The sequence below is a fragment of the Scyliorhinus canicula genome, chromosome 14, assembly GCF_902713615.1.
Source record: "Scyliorhinus canicula chromosome 14, sScyCan1.1, whole genome shotgun sequence".
In the NCBI taxonomy this organism is placed as follows: Eukaryota; Metazoa; Chordata; class Chondrichthyes; order Carcharhiniformes; family Scyliorhinidae; genus Scyliorhinus; species Scyliorhinus canicula.
The window spans coordinates 25,256,435-25,278,924 of NC_052159.1; the positions used below are offsets into that span (position 1 = coordinate 25,256,435).

Consider the following 22,490-nt stretch of genomic DNA (forward strand, 5'->3'; position numbering starts at 1 on the left):
GGAGGGGTTATTGGGTTACGGGGATAAGGTGGAAATGAGGACTTAAGTCGGTCAGTGCAGACTCGATGGGCCGAATGGCCTCCTTCTGCACTGTATGTTCTATGTATCTTTAGACATTAAATTTTAGCATGGCCAATCCACCTAACCTGCACGTCTTTGTGACTGGAATCTGGAGTTAAAAATTAGCCTCATTAATGGTGATCATGAAACATCATCAGTTGTCGTTCGGAACCCATTTAGTTCATTAAAGCCCCTTTAGGGAATGAAATATCAGCCACCCTTGCCCAGCCTGGCCCACATATGGCTCCAAACCCACAGCCATGCGGCTAACTCTTAACTTCCGCTCTCTGAAATGGCCGAACAAGCCACTCAGTTCAAGGGCACTTGGGAATGGGCAACAAAAGCTGGACCTGCCAGCGACGCCTGTACGTTGCTGCTAAACTTCATCTTCGGTTAGTGAGGTAGGCTGGTTTGGTCCTCAGATTTTGCAAATCACATCCTAGCTGTGGGACACGGCACATTTGAAGGCCGAGGACATCCAGTATTTTAGTTTCTCTTCCTTGGCCCTGGGACCTGAGCTTGTTGGCTGTGATATGAGGACTTAACATGAGGCAAGCTATGAAGAACCTTTCTGAATTTTTCAGTCTAGCACCGGTGAAACATTTTCCCGATCATTTTCACCTATTCCACTATTCTACCTCATAAACTTTGTACTCAACACAAAACCACATATGCTGTTTGGTTGAGTACCCATGACAATTGCCTTCAAATATTTAGGGAAAACGAATTTGAAATGGTTCTACTCTCTGTAAGCCATCACGGGAAAACTCATTTAAAATAATATGTGCTAAATTTCCTGCAAGTGTGTTGGAGTCTAGATATTTCAGTGACTGTTCAGTTAGTGATCAATGTAGCTTTCCAAAGCCAGAACAAATTACACCAACTGAACTTAAAAAGAACAGATTTCTCTGCAGACTGAGCTGCCACACAACTAATCGAATTACCGTGTATTGTTTGCAGTTGTGTGAACAACGATTGCAAATTCTGCATAAAACTAACCTTCTAATTACCCCGCTCTTCTAGGAATACAAGCCATACATGTTCTGGATGAATATGATTGATGCTCTATACCAAAGCCTGGTCTGCTTCTTCTTTCCATATTTGGTATGTCTTATTTTTCTGACTGAATTAAAATTGTTACTATGCAAGCGAAAGTCATGGCTGGCTTTGAAATGTTTTTGTGCTTCTTGATTGCAGGCTTACCAAGATTCTGATGTCGATGTTTTTGCCTGGGGAACACCCATCACCACTCTGGCTCTATTCACCATCTTAATGCACTTGTGCATCGAAACTAAAACCTGGGTAATGAGAAGCTTCTTAGCTGCGTTGTCCTTTTTAGATTTGACCTGCAGATCAATGTTTCTTGCGAAAGCTGCGCAATGTTTTCCCCCTTCTCTCTGCGCTGCCCTTGCGATCACTCCCTGTAGGGAAACACAGCGCATCGGGGATTTCCATAGGAAAAAAAAAATTTGACTTTGCAGCGCTAGTGACAGGGCCATTTGTGAGCTGGGAACCAGCTGATTTACCTGAGTTTATAATAGAATAGTTTTCTCGGGTAAGCAAAAAAAGACTGCAGATGGTCAAAATCTGAATTCTTGAAAAAGAAACTGCTGGATACACTCAGCCCGTCTCCGCACGGTTCTGCTGAATGTTTCCAGCCTTTGTTTCACAAGAGATACAGGATGGGTTTTATCAGCAAAACATGCCAAATAATTGTGCTATATTGTAGGTCACATCAATCACATTCTTCCACAATCGGGAAAAAAATTATAGAATCCCTACAGTGCAGAGGGAGGCAATTCGGCCCATCGAGTCTGCACCGGCCCTTCGAATGAGCACTCTACCCTTGCCCACTACAACTTATCCCCATAATCTAACCTGCACATCCCTAGACACTAGGGGGCAATTTAGTGTGGCTAAATGTATCTTACCCACACTACAACGTCTCGAGTTTGAACGGTGTAGGAGACCCGTCCTGCATGTGCTAATATCATGGCAGGTATCCACTTCTCACTGGTGGCATAGCTCCTTACCAATACTTCCTGACCTTTCCGAAAAACACGTCGCGAAACCTGACTTTTCTGTTTCCTCTCAACAATTGTTCTTGTCTGAGATGGCTTCAGCAACGCTGTGCGTAACTGATGGTTTACCATGAGTAATGCAGGAGACCTTTGGGCTGTGGAATGTGTTTTAGTCCTGTATGTCATCAGGAATTGGCTCAGTCGTTTTGACAACGATCCTTACTCCCCAGTTACCTTCAATGAGTGCTTCATTGTCTGAACAAAACTTTCCGCCAGCCCATTTGTGTCTCTCCGAGGACGTAGTTTCGTAAAGGCCACTTCAGCCTATTTTGAGTGCAGAGCTACTGCAATGAAAAACCTTCGCCCTTCAAATGGTCTGGCATAATTTATATGAAATCTTTGCCATGGCTCTTCTGGCCATTCCCATGTATGTAATGGCACTTAGTGGCCGTTCCCATTTTGCCGTTGTCATTTTTGATCCGGGGTGATTAATGGACACAAATCATTAAGTCAAGCAGCAGAGAGAATGAGGAAGTCTGAAGTTACAGGAGAGAACACTCTGCTAGTTTGAACAGGAACTTCAGACTCCAGAAATACCTCCAGTACCTCTAGAAAGCCCCCCCCCCCCCAATTCTCATCTATATGCAGCTGTTTAGTGAGGCATAGCTTCAGGCATGGAATCCACGTGTCTAGAATTCCCACTTTGAACCCTTCTGCCCTTTGCACTCTTCATTTAAGAACCTCCTTGAAAACCCACCTCGTTGACCAAACTCTTAGTTCATCATCTTCTTTGTCTTGGTGTTCATTTGACCCTCGTCCCGATGAAGGGCATGAGGAAAACTTCGACATTGCAGCTGCTACGCAGATGCAAAGGATCATTTCTGTGCGAGATTTGGGAGCAGTTATCATAATGGGTACATTTCTGATAAGTGATCGGATTGAAGCATGGGACAAGATTCTACCTCCCTGAAAACCGATTCGCGGAGCTAAATTGGGTCCAGAGAGCGGGAAAGCTGGAACTAAGCTTTGAGACCCATGAAAACTATACAAGCTCCCTGTCCCATGTAACCTTAAGTCAGGGTGAGTTTGAAAATGGGGCCTTTGGACTTGCATATTATACAATAAATAAGATGACTTTTATAGGTTTAGCACATTGGGCTAAACAGCTGGCTTGTAATGCAGAACACAGCAGCAGCGGGGGTTCAATTCCCGTACCAGCCTCCCGAACAGGCGTCGGAATGTGGCGACTAGGGCCTTTTCACAGTAATTTCATTGAACCTACTTGTGACAATAAGCGAGTATTATTATTACAATAACAAAATAGAACTAATGTACTTAGAGTCACCGTTCTGTGTGCTATCAAATTTCAAAATGTTCTGCTTTGCATGAACTGACTGAATCTGAATCAGCTGCTTGTGACTGAAATAATTTGGCGATGCAAGTTTTATTCCAACTTGTTTTCTTTTATGTTTTCAGACTTGGATGCATCTTGCCTCCATTACTTTCAGCATCCTCCTCTTCTTCACTGTTGCCCTAAGTTACAATGCAGCCTGCCCTACCTGCTACCCTCCATCCAATCCTTACTGGACTATACAGAGCTTGATGGTTGATCCAAAGTTCTATCTGATATGTATTCTTACACCAGTGGCAGCCTTGCTACCAAGGTAACTGAAATGTGCATTGTGGTGAGGGTATCCGATTAAAATTGCATGGTGAGGGAGCGGTCCTAACAAAATCCTACTGAGCATGCTTTGTTCCTGTCCGTGTGGGTGCGAGGTTGGGGTGGAACAGCTGGGAAAAGAGGATCAGCAAGCGGCATGGGCAGCTGCGTTGACTCCTTTGGGGACCTACCACTGGAGCGGGCCAGGCTGCATGTTGGCTGCCCGCTCCACTGAGGCAGACCGCCAATCTAAATTGGGGGCTTCAATTAGGGACAAGTCAGGCTGTCCATGAATTTTGCCGGTGGGGAGGCGGCCAGCCCAACAGAGGCGGGCTGTAGGGGTGGCCATCAGAGCCGAAGGCTTCGTGCCTCAAGAAGGAAAGGACACTCAATTGAGGAGGAAGGCACCTAGGAGGAATTCTAATAAAATCAGTGTTGGAAGTCATTGATCTAATGTTTCCAGTGCAAAAATAAATAGCTGCGGAGTGTGCGACCTTCCAGTGCAGCGCGGTACGTTTGTGCAATCAGGTGGAACAATAGATGTATCCGCAGTTCTATAAATAGTACATTTTCCACCGAAATAACAGTAGGTCACTCTTGCAGAGCTCCTAACAACATTTACTGAGCAGCATTGGTTGTGGCCTCCGACTCTGTCAACTCCAAGCTTCTGACAAACTATGGTACCTGCCGAGAAACCGAGTGGCTACGGCTAAATAAACACTAGTGAACCTGCCATGCCCATTCCTGAGCAAAATATAGTTGAAGTTTGGAAATTGCATTTGCAGTGCCTGCTTTGTTAAGATCTTCCTTGTCCCATTTGCATAGAGTGATGATTCCAGCAAGTGGCAATAATAGGATGCTCAATTCCTTCCAGATGAAGCTTTACACCAGGTTGTGTAAGGAGCTCTATTAACTTATAAGTAAGTTAGCGACTAAAGCTGCTGTCCACTGCTCATAGCTCTTCCTTCTTCCCCTTTTGATACCGAGCCTCCCAGTTTATATACAAGTTTTTCCATGTTTTTCCCCAACCTCCCTCTCCCATTTCCCTTCAGATGAAGAGACCCCATCATCTCACACGCCTATCCTCATAGATACCTAGAAGATAGGATCAGGAGGAGGCCTTTTGGCCCGTCGAGCCTTCTCCGCCATTCACCACGATAATAGCTGATCATCCAACTCAATAGCCTAATCCTGCTTTCTCCCCATGACCTTTGATCCCAATCGCCCCAAGTGCCATATCTAGCCGCCTCTTGAATGTATTCAATGTTTTAGCATCAACTACTTCCTGTGATAATAAATTCCACAGGCTAACCACTCTTTGGGTAAAGAAATGTTTCCGCATCTCTGTCTGAAATGGTTTACCCTGAATCCTCAGACTGTGGACACACCCACCATTGGGAACATCCTCCCTGCATCTACCCTGTCTAGTCCTGTTAGAATTTTATAAGTCTCTATGAGATTCTCCTCTCATTCGTTTGAACTCCAGCGAGAGCAATCCTAACATAGTCAATCTCTCCTCATATGACAGTCCCACCATCCCTGGAATCAGTCTGGTAAACCTTCTCTGCACTCCCTCGAGAGCAAGAATACCCTTCCTCAGAAAAGGAGATCAAAACTGCACGCAATATTCTAGGTGCGGCCTCATCAAGGCCTTGTATGATTGCAACAACACATCACTGCTTCTGTACTCGAAACCTCTCGCAATGAAGGCCAACATACCATAATCCTTCTTTACAGCCTGCTGCACCTGAATGCTTACCTTCAGCGATTGGTGCACAAGGACACCCAGGTCCCGCTGCACACTCCCCTATCCCAATTTACAACATTCAGGCAGTAATCTAACTTCCTATTTTTGCTTCCAAAGTAAATAACCTCACATGTATCCAAATTATATTGCATCTGCCATTGATTTGCCCACTCTCCCAACCTGCCCAGATCATGCTGTAGGATCTCTGCATCCTCTGCACAGCTCACCCTTCCACCCAACTTGGTATCATCTGCAAACTTTGAGATGTTATATTTTGTTTCCTCATCCAAATCATTAATATATATTGTGAATAGCTGGGGTCCCAGCACCGATCCCTGTGGCAACCCACTAGCTACTGCCTGTCAATTTGAAAAGGACCCATTAATTCCTACTCTTTGTTTCCTCTCTGCCAACCAGTTTTCTATGCACCTCAATACACTTCCCCCAATCCCATGTGCTTTAATTTTGCACAATAATCTCTTATGTGGGACTTTATCAAACGCCTTCTGAAAGTCGAAATATACCACAATGGATGGCACCCCTTTGTCAACTGTACTGGTTACATCTTCAAAGAATTCCAACAGATTTCCCCTTCGTAAATCCATGCTGGCTCTGACTGATCTTGCCACTGCTTTCTAAATGTTCCACTATAAAGTCCTTGATAAATGGATTCAAGAATTTTCACCACTACCGATATTAGGCTTAATGGTCTATAATTCTCTGTTTTCTCTCTAATTCCCATTTTGAATATTAAAGTGACATTAGCTACCCTCCAGTCTGCCGGAAATGTCCCGGAAGATGACCACCAATGCATCCACTACTTCCAGAGCCACTCTTTAAGCACTCTGGGATGCAGATTATCAGGCCCTGGGAATTTATCCACCTTCAAACCCATCAACTTTCCCAGCACCATTTTTCTACGAATATTGACCTCCCTCAGTTCTTCCCTTTCACTAAACCTTTCATTCTCGAACATTTCTGGTACCTGATTTGTGTCTTCTTTTGTGAAGACAGAACCAAAGTATGTATTCAATTGCTTAGCCATTTCTTTGTCCCTTATTATGCATTCCCGTTTCTGTCTGTCGGGGGCCTACATTTGTCTTTACCAATCTCTTTCTCTTCACATAGCTATAGAAACTCTTAGTGTCAGTCTTTATGTTCCCTGCAAGCTTACCTTAGTACTATATTTTCCCCTTCTTAATCAATCCCTTGGTCCTTCTTTGCTGAATTCTAAACTGCTCCCAATCCTTAGACCTATTATTTTTCTTGGCCAATCTGTATGCTTCTTCCTTGGATCGGATACTATTTCTATTTTTCCTTTATAGGCCATGGATTGGCCCTGTTACCCATTTTGCTTTTGTGCCAGACAGGAATGAACAGTTGCTGCAGTTCCCCCATAAGTTCCTTGAATGTTTGCCATTGCCTATCCACTGTCATCCCTTTAAGTAACTCTCGCCAATCTATCAGGGCCAACTCATGCCTCATATCTTCATTGTTTCCTTTATTAAGATTCAGGACCCTAGTTTCCGAATCAACTACTTCACTCTCCATCTTGATAAAAAATTCTATCATGTTATGGTCACTCATCCGCAAGGGGTCTCGCACAGCCAGATTGGCAATGATTCCCTTCTCATTACGCAGTACCCAGTCTAAGATGGCTGGCTCTCTCGTTGGTTCCTCCACATATTGGTCAAGAAACCCATCCCGTATACACTCCAGGAATAATTCTTCTGCAGCATTGTGGCTAATTTGATTTGCCCAATCTATGTGCAGATTAAAATCACCCATGATCACTAATATTCCCTTATTACATGCATCTCTAATTTTGTGTTTAATGCCATTCCCAATTTGGTAAGAAGTCTTACAACACCAGGTTAAAGTCCAACAGGTTTGTTTCAAATCACTAGCTTTCGGTGCACTGCTCCTTCCTCAGGTGAATGAGGAGGTAGGTTCCAGAAACATATATATATAGACAAAGTCAAAGATGCCAGATGATACTTTGAATGCTAGCATTTGCAGGTAATTAAGTCTTTACAGATCCAGAGAGAGGGGTAATCCCAGGTTAAAGAGGTGTGAATTGTCTCAAACCAGGACAGTTGGTAGGATTTTGCAAGCCCAGGCCAAGTGGTGGGGGGTGAATGTCATGCGACATAAATCCAAGGTCCCATTTGAGGTCGTACCCATGGCCAACAGTCAGGACCAACTGTCGCATTCAAAGTATAGTCTTGCACCTTTGACTTTTTCTCTATATATGTTTCTGGAACCTACCTCTTCATTCATCTGAGGAAGGAGCAGTGCACCGAAAGCTAGCGATTTGAAACAAACCTGTTTCCTTTAACCTGGTGTTGTAAGACTGCTTACTGTGCTCACCCCAGTCCAACGCCAGCATCTCCACATCATGATTCCCAACATCACTACTGCAGTTTGGGGGTCTATATATGACACCCACTAACTCTACCCATACATACTCCACATTGTCAGAGCTAATATCCTTTCTCACTATTGTGTTAATTTCTTCTTTAACCAGCAGTGTCACGCCACCATCTTTTCTTTTATGCCTATCCTTCCTAAATACTGAATACCCTGAGACATTCAGTTCCCATGCTTGGTCACCCTGCAGCCATGTCTTCGTAATCCCAATTATATTGTACCCGTTTATATCTATCTGCGTGATTAGTTCATCTACTTTATTGCAAATGCTTCGTGCATTAAGGCACAGAGCCTTTGAGTTTGTCCTTTTCACATTGGTTGTCTTGCTCCCAATATTTTTCTCTCTTGCCCTGTTTGAATTTTGCCCTTGGTTTCTCCGCCTATCAATTTTCTTGTTCTCTTTTCTACCTTTTGTTTTTGTCCTTGCTCCCTCCTTCTCTGACTCCTTGCATAGGTTCCCACCCCCTGGCATATTAGTTTAAACCCTCCCCAGCCTCACTAGCAAATAGCCCCCCCTAGCACATCAGTCCCAGTCCTGCCCAGGTTTAACCCGTCCAGTTTGTACAGGTCCCACCTCCCCCAGAACCGGTCCCAATGCCCCAGGAATCTGAAACCCTCCCCCTGACACCATGAGGTTTGGAAGTTGACTGAAGGCAAATAACTTTGCCCTTTTATTTGTCCCTCTTTCAAAAGTTGCATCTTTTGCTAAAAATTATGGACCAGGATTAAAGATCATTGAAATGCGAAGGCTTATACAATGGTGCCTGATGATTAGTGAGAGACAAAGACAAACTGAAGATGGAAGGTCCTGCTATTTTTCCAGTAATTGGTAATAAGTACATGAGCATTTTGATATCAGCCAGGCAAGTGTGAATTGTAGTCCACTTCATTTTGTTGTATGGTAGTCAGTACAAAGCATTTTCATGATAGACGAATGAATCATCTGTGGGTAATGGAAGAATTTCAGTTATTCACTTAGAATGTCCCAAAATCTCAATTTTTTTTCTCTTTATTTGAAAACAATTTTCTCTAGGTACCTGTACCGGATCTTTCAAGGCACCTTGTTCCCCACTCCGATCCAGCAAGGTCGCCAGCTGGACAGACTCCATCCTGAGGCTTGTAGTCGTGTTAATCGATGGAACGCCCAAAGCAATTGGTCAGCCATACCAAAACCTGGCTTGGTGATGCCGCTTTCGAAGGACTCTGGGATTGGGGTTGATGAATCCTCATCCAGCACTAGCCAAAGTGTCCACTTGGATGCAAACCAAATCTCTACAGGACCATTAAATAAACAACAAGCAGCCGAGTTACGAGGCACCAATTCGTCAACATTGGAGTTGGCAGAAGGTGCAAAATACTCTCTTCCAAATGGTAACTCATCATCTGTTTCCATCCGAGATGCTCAGTCGCACTTGCACAGGTTTCAGAGGTCTGAGTTAGTGACAGAGTTGCCTATCACAGAGGATGGAGTTCGATTGAACACTCATTCTGGGGTGGAACCATCAAATATGCATTTCCTAAACTGGACGACACTGACACCATCTACTGATGACACAATGTGTCTTTTCCATTCCGCGCCACATTGTGGTTTAAAGACACAGGCAGTGGAAGGTGAACAATCTGTGCCAGGTAATACAGAGTCGGAGGGTTTAAAACATTCTGAGGAAGTGTTTCCAGGCACTTCCCACATCTCAACCCGCATGGTCCCCAGAATCTCATTGGAGGAGAGTTCTCTGGAAATGACTCCATTTTGACCGAGAACTGGCCATCTAACGAGCCTTTCTCCTGAATTTTGCACAGTTTTGAAATTTTAGTCTTTCTTATAAAATTTTATATTTAAATATTAGATCATCTTTTCGTGAATCCTAAATTGGAGCAAAATGATGTATTTTATAATTTGCACAGATGGAATTTAGAAAAGGTTGTGCAGAATTTAATATATAACTATCTGAAATAGGGCTGTTACTAAAATGCAGCTTGCGTTGCCAAGTCAAGTTCTGTATGTCTGAACTAAGCGTTGCATCCCATCCTCCTCTTTCTCCAAATCCCTGAGGGAGAGAAACAAAGCCCACACAGCTTTTTTCTTCCCCCCCCCCCCCCCCCCCCCCATGTGCCACGCCGACTGGACAACGTTGTAACATTTTTTTTGTTGTTGTCTTTGTTGTATTGTTTATGATTCAAGGACCAAAGAGAAGATGTTCACAATGTTAGAGATAGCAGAAACCCAGCAGAAAACGTCACGACATGATGAAGTCAGAAACCTATTGAGAACAGATGCACCCTGTCCTAAAAGGACCCATTTATATGTTATACATTGTAATACATACACAGAACCACAAAACCCCAAATCATGTGTGGTGTGTGTGTGTGTGTATCAACTGTTGTATGTCCAAATCCATAATGGAAACAGCCCTTAGCAAAGTTGTCACACCTCTCACCACCTCTTCCCCCCCCCCCACCCCCCCCCACCACCACCAGAAGGTGCGGCAGTGCTATCCATCTCTTGTGAGAAGCTGTCACTACAGCATAATAAGTTTACAGAAGATCCAGAGAAGGCAGTTTGCCCCCTCAACCCTGTTCTGCAAAGCCATGGGCTGATCTGTATTCTAGCTTCATCCACCTGCCCTGATTCCTTTACTGCCCGTATTTTCCATTTAGCCCACCTTGGCTAACAAAAGCCTCTGATGGTTAACTGAGCCATCAGCCGCATTGTGTGGGAAATAGTTCCACCTTTTTGCAAGTCTATGCTAACTTCTGCGCTGAATGGCCTGACTCTGACCTTTAGGTTATGCACCTTGCCCTCGACTCCCCCACCAGTGGGGGAAAAAGTTCCCCTCTATTCACACCAGCCACATAGGCCTTTCCTTTACAGATGAGGACATGGAAATTTAGAATGGAAAATTAAGCTCTGAAGATACACTCTTTAAACTGAGGACTCTGCTAAATCTACAAACTCAGCTCTCGTAATCTAACAGCTACTAATCCAGCATCGCCTCAAGACCACACTTGGCCTTGACACTCACGTTCAAGGTAAAGCAACTAATTAGAATGTACAGCCAAAAATATACCACTCTGCCCATCTGGTTCCCACTGGTGTCACAGGCCCTCGTTATCTAACCCTATCAACAAAACCTATCTCCTTCAGGCATTAATCAAGCTTTCCCCTTAGAGGCAACCAGTGTTGAATTTTTCAGTTAGATTTATTTTAAAAAGATAAACTTTGAAGGATATTATTTTCAACTGCCCTGAACTCTGGTTGGGGAGCGGTGTGCGCAGGGAGAACAGACAGAGAGGTAGCGGGAATCCAGATGGAACAATTCCCAAACTATCAGCAGTAATTCCCAGGATAGCAGAGTGGCTTGTTTTAAACGGAAGAGAGCATTGTCAGAAACGGGTTGAGACTTGGGAATTGAGTTTTTTTCGTAATCAGCTGGAAGACATTGATTACCACCCCCCCCCCATGTGCCACACCGACGACTAGACAACGTTGTAACATTTAATCCTCCTCACACGAACGCTAACCCCCCCCCCAAAAGAGCAGCTGAATCCATGATGCAAAGCGATCCCTTTGAAAACTGATGGCAGTGGACTTGATAGAAAGCAGCAAATTGCTACTTGATTGATTGTGGGAATCACAATGAGGCAACAAAGATATGGGACGGGATTCTCTGACCCCCCCCCCCCCCCCCCCCCCCCCCCCCCGCCGGGTCAGAGAATTGCCGGGGGGCAGCATGAATCCCGCCCCCGCCGGCTGCCGAATTCTCCGGCGCCTCGCCGGGCATTTGGTGGGGGCGGGAATCGCGCCAGTCAGGAGCCATTGGCAGCACCCCCCCCCCCCCGGTGATTCTCCGGCCCGCGATGGGCCGAGAGGCCGTCCGTTTTCGGCCTGGCCGGTCCCGCCGGCGTAAATTACAACAGGTACTTACCGGCGGGACCTGGCTCCACGGGCGGCCACCGGGGTCCTCGGGGGGGGGGTTATCTGGCCCCGGGAGATGCCCCCACGGTTGCCTGGCCCACGATCGGGGCCCACTGATCCGCGGGCGGGCCTGTGCCATGGGGGCACTCTATTCCTCCGCGTCGGCCGCTGAAACAGTCCGTGATGGCCGACGCAGAGATGAGCCCCCCTGCGCATGCACTGGGATGACGCCAGCACACGCTGGCGCTCCTGCGCATGTGCCAACCCGTGCCGGCCGGCGGAGGCCCTTTGGCGCTGGTTGGCGTGGAGCCAAGCCCCTTCGGTGCCGGCTGGCACGGCGCAAACCACTCCGGGGCCGCCCTAGCCCCTGAAGGTACGAAGGATTCCACACCTTTGGGCGGCCCAACGCCGGAGTGGTTCACGCCACTCCCTGCCGGAGTTGCCCGCCCTGCCGGTTTTCACAGAATCCCGCCGCCCATGGTTCGGGATTCTCCAGCCGCGTGTTTCTCCCAATGTGAAGCACGCGGCTGGGAGGGCGGAGAGTCCCGTCCCCTCATGATTTATAACCAGTAATGTGTGAGCAACATAGTCACAAGTGATAATCAGTGTAAGTGGGATGTTGATTGTATCTCACAACTCCTCTCATTCACCCTACTTCTAAGCATACTAGGGTAATAAAGTATATTGAAATTATAAAATTAGGTGTAAATTTAAGTAGAGATAAGGGTGGTATTTACCGTCAGCGGAGGTGGCCCGCCAGTGGGATCTACCGGTCCCGCCGTTGTCAACGGGATTTCCCATTGACTGCACCCCTCACCGCAGGGAAACCCGTGCGCCGGCGTAGGACCGAATATAATAGGGTCGCCTACCCATTATTACTAGTATTTTGGGCCTATGAAGGCCCATACGTGATCAATTAGTGGTCACTTAAAGGCCTCCTTCTCCCGCTCTGATACTTTACCAGAAATGGGGATTATCCACACCATTGAACTGCTTCCTCCGGTTCCTCCCAGTCAGGCAGCCCTGTACCAAAAGGAGGATTTCTCCCAAACTCAGGCCTAGGCCCACAACTACAACCCCCTCCCGCCCCCGACTCAGGCTTCGGCCCACAACTACTCTCCCTTGCCCCCCCCACCTCCCCCCAACTCAGGCCTAGACCCACAACTACAACCCCCCCCCCCCGACTCAGGCTTAGGCCCACAACTACTCTCCCTCGCCCCCCCCCCACCTCCCCCCAATTCAGGCCTAGGCCCACAACTACACCCCCCCCCCCCCCCCCCCCCCCCAACTCAGGCTTAGGCCCACAACTACCCACCTCCCAACTCAGGCCTAGGCCCACAACTACTCCCCCCCCCCCCGGTCCCCATTAGTGGATCGGCTGCAGCCACCTCATCAGGGCCTGGCACTCCCAGTGGTGCTGGGATGTGACAGCTACCAGCTATCAGAGGCAAGGCTGAGTGGAAGTCTCGCCCTCGGCCTATTAAGAGCCCAAGGTTGTAAAGCCAGCTCTGAGGTGCACAAAGAAGCCGAGGCAGGCACTCCCGGGATTTTAAGCTGGTTTCACCTCCATGTAAAATTCCATCCCTGATGCCAATTCGGGCTGACACATCCCAGTTGCTCTCCTGTTCCTTGCCCAGTCTTTAACTTGTTGAAATTTGAGCATCTCAGTGTGAATTGACCCTGCAATTTGGAGTGATGCTAATTTAAAATAAGTAAATGGTCAAAAATGATTTTTAACGATCAAGAATGAAGAATTGGTAGCAGTTGGCCAGCTAAACAAATCACTAAATTTGCACAAGCATGCCCAATTGTGCAATCGTACAGTGAATTTAACAAACTTCTGACTGGATGGTTCAGAAAGAGAGTTCATGGAACCCACAGCTCTCGAAGCACAGACCACGTACCATAAAGTGAATCAGCGGCGAAAGGTGACATGCCACAGGTCCATGACCTGGGCCGGGATTCTCCCCTACCCGGCAGGCAGGGGGCCCCGGCGGGACGCAGTGGCGTGAATGACTCCGGCATCGGGCCTCCCCAAAGGTGCGGACCTTTAGGAGCCAAGCCCTCACATTGAGGGGCTAGGCCCACGCCGGAGTGGCTCCCGCTCCGCCGGCCAGCGCGAACGGCCTTTGGCGTCCCGCCAGCCGGGGCCGAAAGGCTTTCGCCAGCCGGCGGACGTCCGCGCATGCGCCATTGCGTCAGCGGCTGCTGATGTCATACCGGCGCATGCGCAGGGGAGGGGGTCTCTTCCGCCCCGCCATGGTGAAGGCCATGGCGGAGGCAGAAGAAAAAGAGTGCCCCCACGGCGCAGGCCCGCCCGCCAATCGGTGGGTCCCGATCGTAGGCCAGGCCACTGTGGGGGCACCCCCCCCCCCGGGGTCAGATCGCCCCACGGCCAATCCCGCCGGTACTAGAGGTGGTTTAAACCACGCCGCTGGGAAAGGCTTGTCAGCGGCGGGACTTCAGCCCATCGCGGGCCGGAGAATCGCCGCGGGGGGCCCGCCGACCGGCTCGCCGCAATTCCAACCCCCGTCGAATCTCGGGTGGCGGAGAATTCAGAACACGGCGGGAGCGGGATTGACTCTGGCCCCGGGCGATTATCCGACCCCCCGGGGGGTCGGAGAATTCCGCCCCTGGTTCAAACCTCTGAAAACCTCAAGCTCAGTAAAAGGCCTCCAAAAAACTGTGACCTTTTCGAGATCATTTTAACGTGTATGTTCCAGGCATGACGGAGGAATATCTGATTTGCTTGCAATACTTCAGCTGAGAATAACCAGGCTTGATGGGTAGGCCAAATGGCCTTTTCGAACTGTGTACCTTATTCTTTAAAACCAGACTTGACAAATTAGAAATCTGGCCGTAAAATGCTGGTACCACTATTGAAGCTAGAATCCAGCAAAGGAATAGGCCTGATGGGCCGATTGGCATCCCTCTGTGTCATAATGAGTCTGAATGCATGTGTTATAGATATATATGCATTTTCCCCCATTAGTAAAGAGCTTTCTCTGCCCATTTTGCTTGTTTGCTGATTACAAGGTGTGCCATCAATGTGCATGAGTCTCATTTGCAATGATTACTGGTATTGTATTAATTAGCACATCATCCGTTGACATGGAAATTAATCACCCTTTGCAAAAGGGCGCAACTTGTGCCTTTTGTTCTTCTCTGACCATGGTATTCACACCAGCAGATGTCTGCAGAATATTTCATGCCTTTCCTCATTCCCTCCTTTGTTTTTCACGTGCCGATTATCCTTTGCTCCTGCCACACCTCTCCGCTACCACCCTTCATGCTTACGGGCTTCACTGAGAGCTGCTGATGCTCGTCCAGAGACATCTTACCGTTTCCTCTTCCCTTTATTAATGGCAACACAACCACTACCTCCCTAGAGACCCTGTAACTCTGTCAGGGTGCTGAAAAACCACATTGAACCGGCAGTCTACTTCACACTGCCGATTGTTCTCAAAATGACTGGAAAATTGCTTGCCAAGTAAAGCTCAAATTGACGCCAGTCAACCCAACCAGTTTGTGCCGGCAGTTCATGACGCCAGTCAACCCAACCAGTTTATTCTGCACTCTTGCCAACATTCCCAATCAGGTTTACGCAGGTTTAAGCATTCCCATATTGCTTCCTCCTCATTTTCCTCTGGAAGTGGATTCCAGAGGTTCGCAACTCCCTGTGCAAAGAAGCTGCTCCCTATCTCTGTTCAAAGTCTCTCACAAATGATTTTATGCTGGTGACCCTTCTAGACATCGCATCTAACTGGAAATAGTCTTTCTTCCATCTGCCCCGCCACATCCTTACACGATTGGAAACACTTACTGTTGCATCACCCTGCATTGTTCTGATGAAAACAGGCTCAATTTTTGCCAGGTTTTCTCTGTGGTTGGATTTTCTTTTCCAAGGTAGAATTTGGACTATGTTTCCCCTCTCCTCCTCCTCCAGGGAGAATCCTGGGTTATTCGAGGATCACCAAACCACAGTTTGACTTTTCTCCAGGGCAGGGCAAGGAGGCGGGTCCCAAGGCTACCTCTGTTAGAATGGGAGTTGAACCCTGCGTTGATTTTATTCTGAAATACACGCTAGCCAACTGAGCTAATCAGCCCCCTTTACCTGTCTTTCTCTCTCCCCTGCCCCTCCCAGCCTGGTCCAAAGCCTCAATAAACTTGATATAATCTGGGATTTTCCAGTCCCGTCCCCCCCCAACACCGTTGCATGTTCTGCCACAGCATAGGTTACTCAGCATTGGCCACAGGTGGGATCTTCTGGTCCTGCCAAAGTCTAAGGCGTTTTGCAAGGCTCGCCCCCCCCCACCCCCACCGCAGGGGGTACTGGCCGATTCCGCCGCCAGGAAGTGCCGGAGAATTCCACCCACAGTGAGGAGTTCAGTTCTGAGGCTGACGGTTTTGCAAAATGAAATTGGAAAGTTAAGTGCCGAATTTAGGGGACGATTCTCCAATATTGGGCCCAAGAGTTCCCGCCGTCATGAACGCCGTCGCATTTCACGACGGCGCGAACCAGGCCCGGTTACGTACGATTCTGGCCCCCATAGGGGGCCAGCACGGCGCTGGAGCGGTTCACGCCGCTCCAGCCTCCTTACGGGCGCTGCACCAACCCACGCATGCGCAGTTGGGCAGCGCCAACCGGCGCATGCGCGGGGGACATCTTTTGCGCGCTGGCCGTGACCAACGCGGGGTCGGTGTTCAGGGGTCGGCCGCGCCAGGAAGTAGGCCCGGGGGGGAAGAAGCCGGCCCGCCAATTGGTGGGCCCCGATCGCAGGCCAGACACCATCGGTGCCCCCTCCCTCCCCCACAGGCTACCCCCCGACCGTTCCCGCCGACAGCGACCAGGGGTGAACGGCGCTGGCAGGACTCTGTCATATCGGCGCGGCCACCTGGCCCATCTGGGTCGGAGAATCGGCGGCCCCGCCAATTACAGCGGCGCCGCGCCAAACGCGCTGGCGTAAATGCCGCTGATTTTCCGCACCTCAGAGAATCGTGCTCTGGCCTCGTGGCGCGGTTGTTGGGATTCTCCGGCGCAGGCAGTGCTCGGAGAATCACCCACTTTAACATTGCTTTCCGTTGTGTTTCCACGGAAGAGTTTGAAAAACGAATTTAGAAAATGCAGCCTCGATTAATGAATGGCAACACTTCAGGTCGAGTTGCCTCAAACCAAATTATTGTGGGCTGATCTTGCTTCTTTGTGTTTAAATCAAGACTCGTTACATGGCCTTCAATCATGACTGATTAGAGCCCCAAAGCTGTGCAACACCTTTACCTCTTGTGTATTGCTTTTCTACTGCATGCTTAAAGTGCCTAAAATAATCAGGAATTGAACTTATTTCTCTCCTTTCCAATTTAATACCTGCACTGTGGGCCTTCGCTCTTTCTCAATTTACAAAAGATCCTCTGTCCATGGAAATTGTGTGTTGGGCTTGTAATCATGTTGTTTAAATCCAATAATTCTCGATTCATACATGCCTAACATTTTTTCGTCTTTGACAGTCACCCTGACATATTTCTTTTTAGCTTACGCCTCATTAGAATTTCTGTTCTGTCAAACCACCTGGGTTCTAACTCTGCACTACAGTTCCTAATTGCCTTGTTGAGGCATCTCTTACATTGACTGGAGTCTTCTAACTCTTTTAGCTGTCTCTCACAGTGAGAGAACTGACAGCAGAACAGCATCAGCAAAAATGAAGACAATGTGAATATTCTCCTTTTTCACGTTGTGAGATTTTAAGACCGAAAGCAAAAATGATGCACTCCTTTGTGGAGGTTGGGATTATACAGGTTTGAACTCTGGCCTGGTCTTTTTGATGTGGGCCTTCGAACAACATCACTGTTAGTGGCACTGTCGGTGGAATGTTGCTTTTGGACTAACTAGCAAGGGCAATCTAATGAGGGCTTCGGGAGATGGACATCAAGTGCTGCAGCATTTGTGCGTATTGCTGTATCTTCACATGGAGCCTGAAAGTTTCAGCAGTGTCAAACCGTGGTCACTACTGTAAACAATTGTGGAAGTGAAACCAGTCAGTAGAGAAAGATACAATAAGCCCCATACCTCACCAACAACACCTTGAAATTATACAGCACCTAAACCATAGCAAAACGTCCCATGCTAAATACCGTGTGTGTGTGTGGTGGGGGGGGGGGGGGGGGGGGGGGGTGTCATGACCAGGACTGGAAGACCATGCCTCAGTTCTCAGCTAGGTCTTGAGTAGTTTTGCATTGTGGAGGGAGGAATGTCTAACCTCAGTGGAGGACCATTCTCTAATAGACAAATTCCCAGGGGGGGGAAGAAAAGCAAATTACCTTCTGTTCCAAAATGAAGCGCTCAGCCTTTGAGCGCAGAGTTCTTTTTCAGCTTGGGTACGTGGTGTCACTATGTTAATGGACTATTTGACGGTGGGAAGTGATGTTAGGCACGGTAGCACAGTGGATAGCAGTGTTGCTTCACAGCGCCAGAGTCCCAGGTTCGATTCCCGGCTTGGGTCACTGTCTGTGCGGAGTCTGCACATTCTCCCTGTGACTGCGTGGGTTTCCTCCGGGTGCTTCGGTTTCCTCCCACAAGTCCTGAAAGACGTGCGTGTTAGGTGAATTGCCGTTCTGAATTCTCCCTCTGTGTACCCAAACTAGGCATCTTGGGGATTTGCATAGTTTTAATGTAAGCCTACTTGTGACCCTAATAAAGATTATTATTATTATTATTGGATCTAGAATTCACTGCCTGAGAAAGTGGAAGAGAGGCAGATTCAATTGTGGCTTTCAAAAGGGAACCGGGTAATTAGAGTGTTAGTGTTGCAGAGAGCCGGCACAGAGATGACTGGCTGAATGGCCGCCCCCTTTGCAGTAACCAGGTTGTAGTCCTAGCGAGCCTTCATTTATGTGCGCGAGGGAAGATTCATTTCACCTTCCATGATCTACTTTCTGCTGGACATTCACCAAAACTTGACCTCAGTTCACTATTGGTACCAACTCCTCTATTTTCTTTGGAAGTACATTTGAAGGGAAATCTTTATGATGTTGCTTGCCACATTATTTCAGAGACTATTTGTCGCAGCATTTATCAATCGCTGTAAATAGCGTTCATTGTATTTAAGTTATGCGAGCAAGAGTTGTTGAAAATTAAGCCAACTAAACCAAAATTTATTTTCATCTCAAACGGAATTTCTTCACTTGATGTTTACATGGTTTAAAAATAAACTTAATTTACTTGAATTTTGTTTTGAAAAGAATTTAGTTCTCCCATTTGTTAAAACACTGCTCCAGCGAGAGATGAGACTTGTTGTTCGTAAGCGTAAAATGGTGATTTTAAAAGCGAAGCCCAATCAAATCTCTTATATTGTTCATTTCTGGTACTTGTACCTTGGTAATATGACAGCACAAGAATATCGGTGAGCTAAAATTACAGCATGGAATGTAATTCCTCTCCCGGCTCTTCATTGGAAATGTTGATTTTTTTTTAAAGAGAGAAGGAACTTGCATTTATAAAGCGCCTTTCAGAACCTCACCACGTCCAAAAGCACTTTGCAGCCAATGCAGCACGATGAACGTGTAGTCATTGCTGAAGGGAAATAAAGTAGATCAGGCAACACTTCTGATAAAGAGAATTTCAGACATAGCGTTCCACAAAATAATCTCCAGCTAGACTTTAGTGCGAATAATTTTACAGGTAGTTGAAAGGTGAGCCCTGGCTTATGTTTACAGACTATTAACCACAACTGTATTTCTCTCTCAATCAACCAAATACTCTACCTGTGAGCAGCAAGTGCCTCCTCTCATTCACAAGTTAATCCGTCACCCTGTGCAACTGAGAACATGGGTGGGATTCTCCAGTTCCCCCAGCCGCGTGTTTCTCAACGGCGTGCCGTTCACTGGCGGCAGGATTCTCTCTTCCCGCCACTTGTCAATGGGATTTCCCATTCATGCCACCCCCGTACAGCCGGGAAACCTGCGGGCAGGGCGTGCTCTGCCAGCGAGAATGGAGAATTCAGGCCCATGTTATGCAGCAAACTTAAGAAAAATGTCAAGACTATTTTAACATGGGAGTTGGTAATTATTGGAATATATCAGATACATATGGAATTTTTTTGCTGTTGTTTCCCAGGTTTTGCAGTGCTCTGTGCTTGGAATATGTTTTAGACTTCATGTTGCTTGACTTTTCTCGGGTACTGGCTACCCGAGTTCCCTGAAGTAATCTTTGTTCTTCACTGCCCAATAAGTCTGATCTTTTTGGGCCGGTGTTTCACAGGCGGCCAGTCTAAATATGGAGGGTACCCTGTGAGCTATTTGACTGCGGAGTTCACACAGCCCAGCCTGAGTGTGCTCTCATCTGATGTCCTGTTGAGTGAGAGAGGTTGGGCTCTTGGCTCATTTCGCTCTTCCCTATGTGAGGGCATGTGTGGAGCCTGTGGTTACAACCTTCCCTGTGATCAGTTAACTAGTTTGGAAACGGACTGGAAGCCTCACCTTAGTCCGCCTGCTCTCCACAGCTTGCTCCGTTACTACAATGGCATGGTTTTGATGATGTTGTCTGGCCTAATGGCAGATTTACTTAAAAAAAAGGGAATTTATTGCAGGATGGTGCATAAATAACACAAAAAAAAACCTTTCGGTGGGTTGTTTCTGTTTTCAATTTATTTTTTGGAGGCACTTCATAGGCAACACCAGAAAAACAAGTCTGTGAAACAGTTATGTGGCTGGGTTGAATTCCTTAACAGAACTGTTTTTGTTGCTATACAAGATTTGACTTTGTAAAAAGCATCTTTTAAGAAAGAACTAGTATTCATTCTTTGAAGATTTTTTTTATCTACTCCGGGAAAATCCTGACATATTTGCCATCAAGTAAGACACATCTCCTTTTATTTGGTTGCAGAAAGCATCCCTGCAGAAAATGAAGAATTTTATTTTAAACTATATTTTCCCAGGCTACATGGCAACAGTAAGATTTAAAAACGCAATGAGTACCTGATACCGTAGTAATAAACGTAAGATAAGGGGCCGCATGTGGCGCAGTGGTTAGCACTGGGATTGCGGCGCTGAGGACCCGGGTTCGAATCCCGGCCCTGGGTCACTGTCCGTGTGGAGTTTGCACATTCTCCCCATGTCTGTGTGGGCTTCACCCCCACGGCCCAAAAGATGTGCAGGGTAGGTGGATTGGTCACGCTAAATGGCCCCTTAATTTGAAAAACAATAATTGGGTTCTCTAAATGTATTTTAAAAAATAAAAGTAAGATAAAGTCACCATAGTCCCAGATGACCACAGGCTGCTTTCCCCTTTGAGGTGGAGAGCTGACTGGTGGTGGTTTAATGGAGGGTCACCACACCTCGGGCGAGGGGCAAGGTTGAGAAGGCCTTGATGAATAACCTCAGCCGGTACAGGAATTGAACCCGTGCTGTTGGCCTCGCTCTGCATCACGAACACAGCTGTCCAGCCAACTGAGCTAAACCAGCAGCAGGGCAACATTGGTCGCAATAGAGCCAATGAGACGTGGTTTCTCTTCACAGTAGAGCTACGTTTTCGGGATGAAATCTGTGGACAGAGGTGGATTGGCACTTGTGTTTTTACTCTCTCCTAAGTTTCCGCAGTGTTGGGAGAAATCTCCAACAGGCCCAAATCCAGAATCCGAGCCATCATTTATATAAACTGCTGGGAATCTCACCAAATCTTCAACCACGTGGCCACCAGAAACCCGGCTGAAATCTCGGATATCAGCCAGTGAACAGGCTCCACGCCAAAGTTGCGGTTGCCAATCAGGACATTTCTGGTGTTCATGTTTAACAGAAAGCACTTTGTGACGAGATTAATGGTTATTGTATGAACACCACCACCAAAGCAGAAGCGTTTAGTGTGGAAATTCCATTGTATGGCCAAGTGGTGAGTCAGTGGCTCGAAATGTTTTTAAAAGCTTAACTTTGGTTTCCTTGCATCGTACCATGGCTGCTGTCCCTTGGCAAGTTCTTCCCTGCTGAATGCAGGACAGAAGGATTTTGAATTGTGTTTATGTAGGATACACATTACTGTCTCAGGACTATTAATATTCAAGTAATTATGATTTGAAAGCAAAGAATGCAAGTGTTATGCTCTGGGTTAAGTCAAAGTTTTGTGACCTAAACACTGAAATTTAATAAAGGGATTTGAGCGTTATTTTCAGATTTTGAGAGCATGGTCACAGCCTGTTCTGATGTAGTAGGGGATGAAATTAAATAGGCATGTCACCGCCAGACAGGCGGTGTAATTGGTCTTACTTAATTCTATAATCAAAGGTGCAATCTACTTTATGGCCTAGCTGACAAATGTTACAATTCAGAACTATACCTCTGTTCATATCTCAGGAGCTGCCCAATACATTTTAAAAGCTCAATTTCAAGGTTAAATGGAGAATCTGCCTTTTCCAGCATAGCCACTTCTTTTCAGTTGACGGGTGGCACAGTGATTAAGCGCTGCTGCCTCACCACCAGAGACCCGGGTTCAATTTCAACCGTGGGTAGCTTGTGGAGTTTGCATATTTCTCCCTGTGTGTGTCTGTGCGTTCCGGTTTCCTCCCACACCAAAAGATTTGCAGCTTAGGTGGATTCGCCGTGCTAAATTGCCCCTCAATGTCCAAATTTGGTTGGGGTTATGAGGATGGGGTGGAGAAGTGGGCATAGTTG

The 22,490-nt window shown here is 47.1% G+C and overlaps 1 protein-coding gene across 1 annotated transcript in view; it reads left to right on the forward strand.

Moving 5' to 3' along the window:
• Positions 1–22,490, forward strand: part of atp10a (ATPase phospholipid transporting 10A) — a 308,521-nt gene that overhangs the window by 284,478 nt on the left and 1,553 nt on the right. The window contains exons 21-24 of the mRNA XM_038817916.1: positions 1,084–1,164; positions 1,258–1,362; positions 3,558–3,745; positions 8,952–9,547. Coding sequence (XP_038673844.1) covers positions 1,084–1,164; positions 1,258–1,362; positions 3,558–3,745; positions 8,952–9,547 — 970 coding nt within the window. The remainder of the gene's footprint in view (positions 1–1,083; positions 1,165–1,257; positions 1,363–3,557; positions 3,746–8,951; positions 9,548–22,490) is intronic.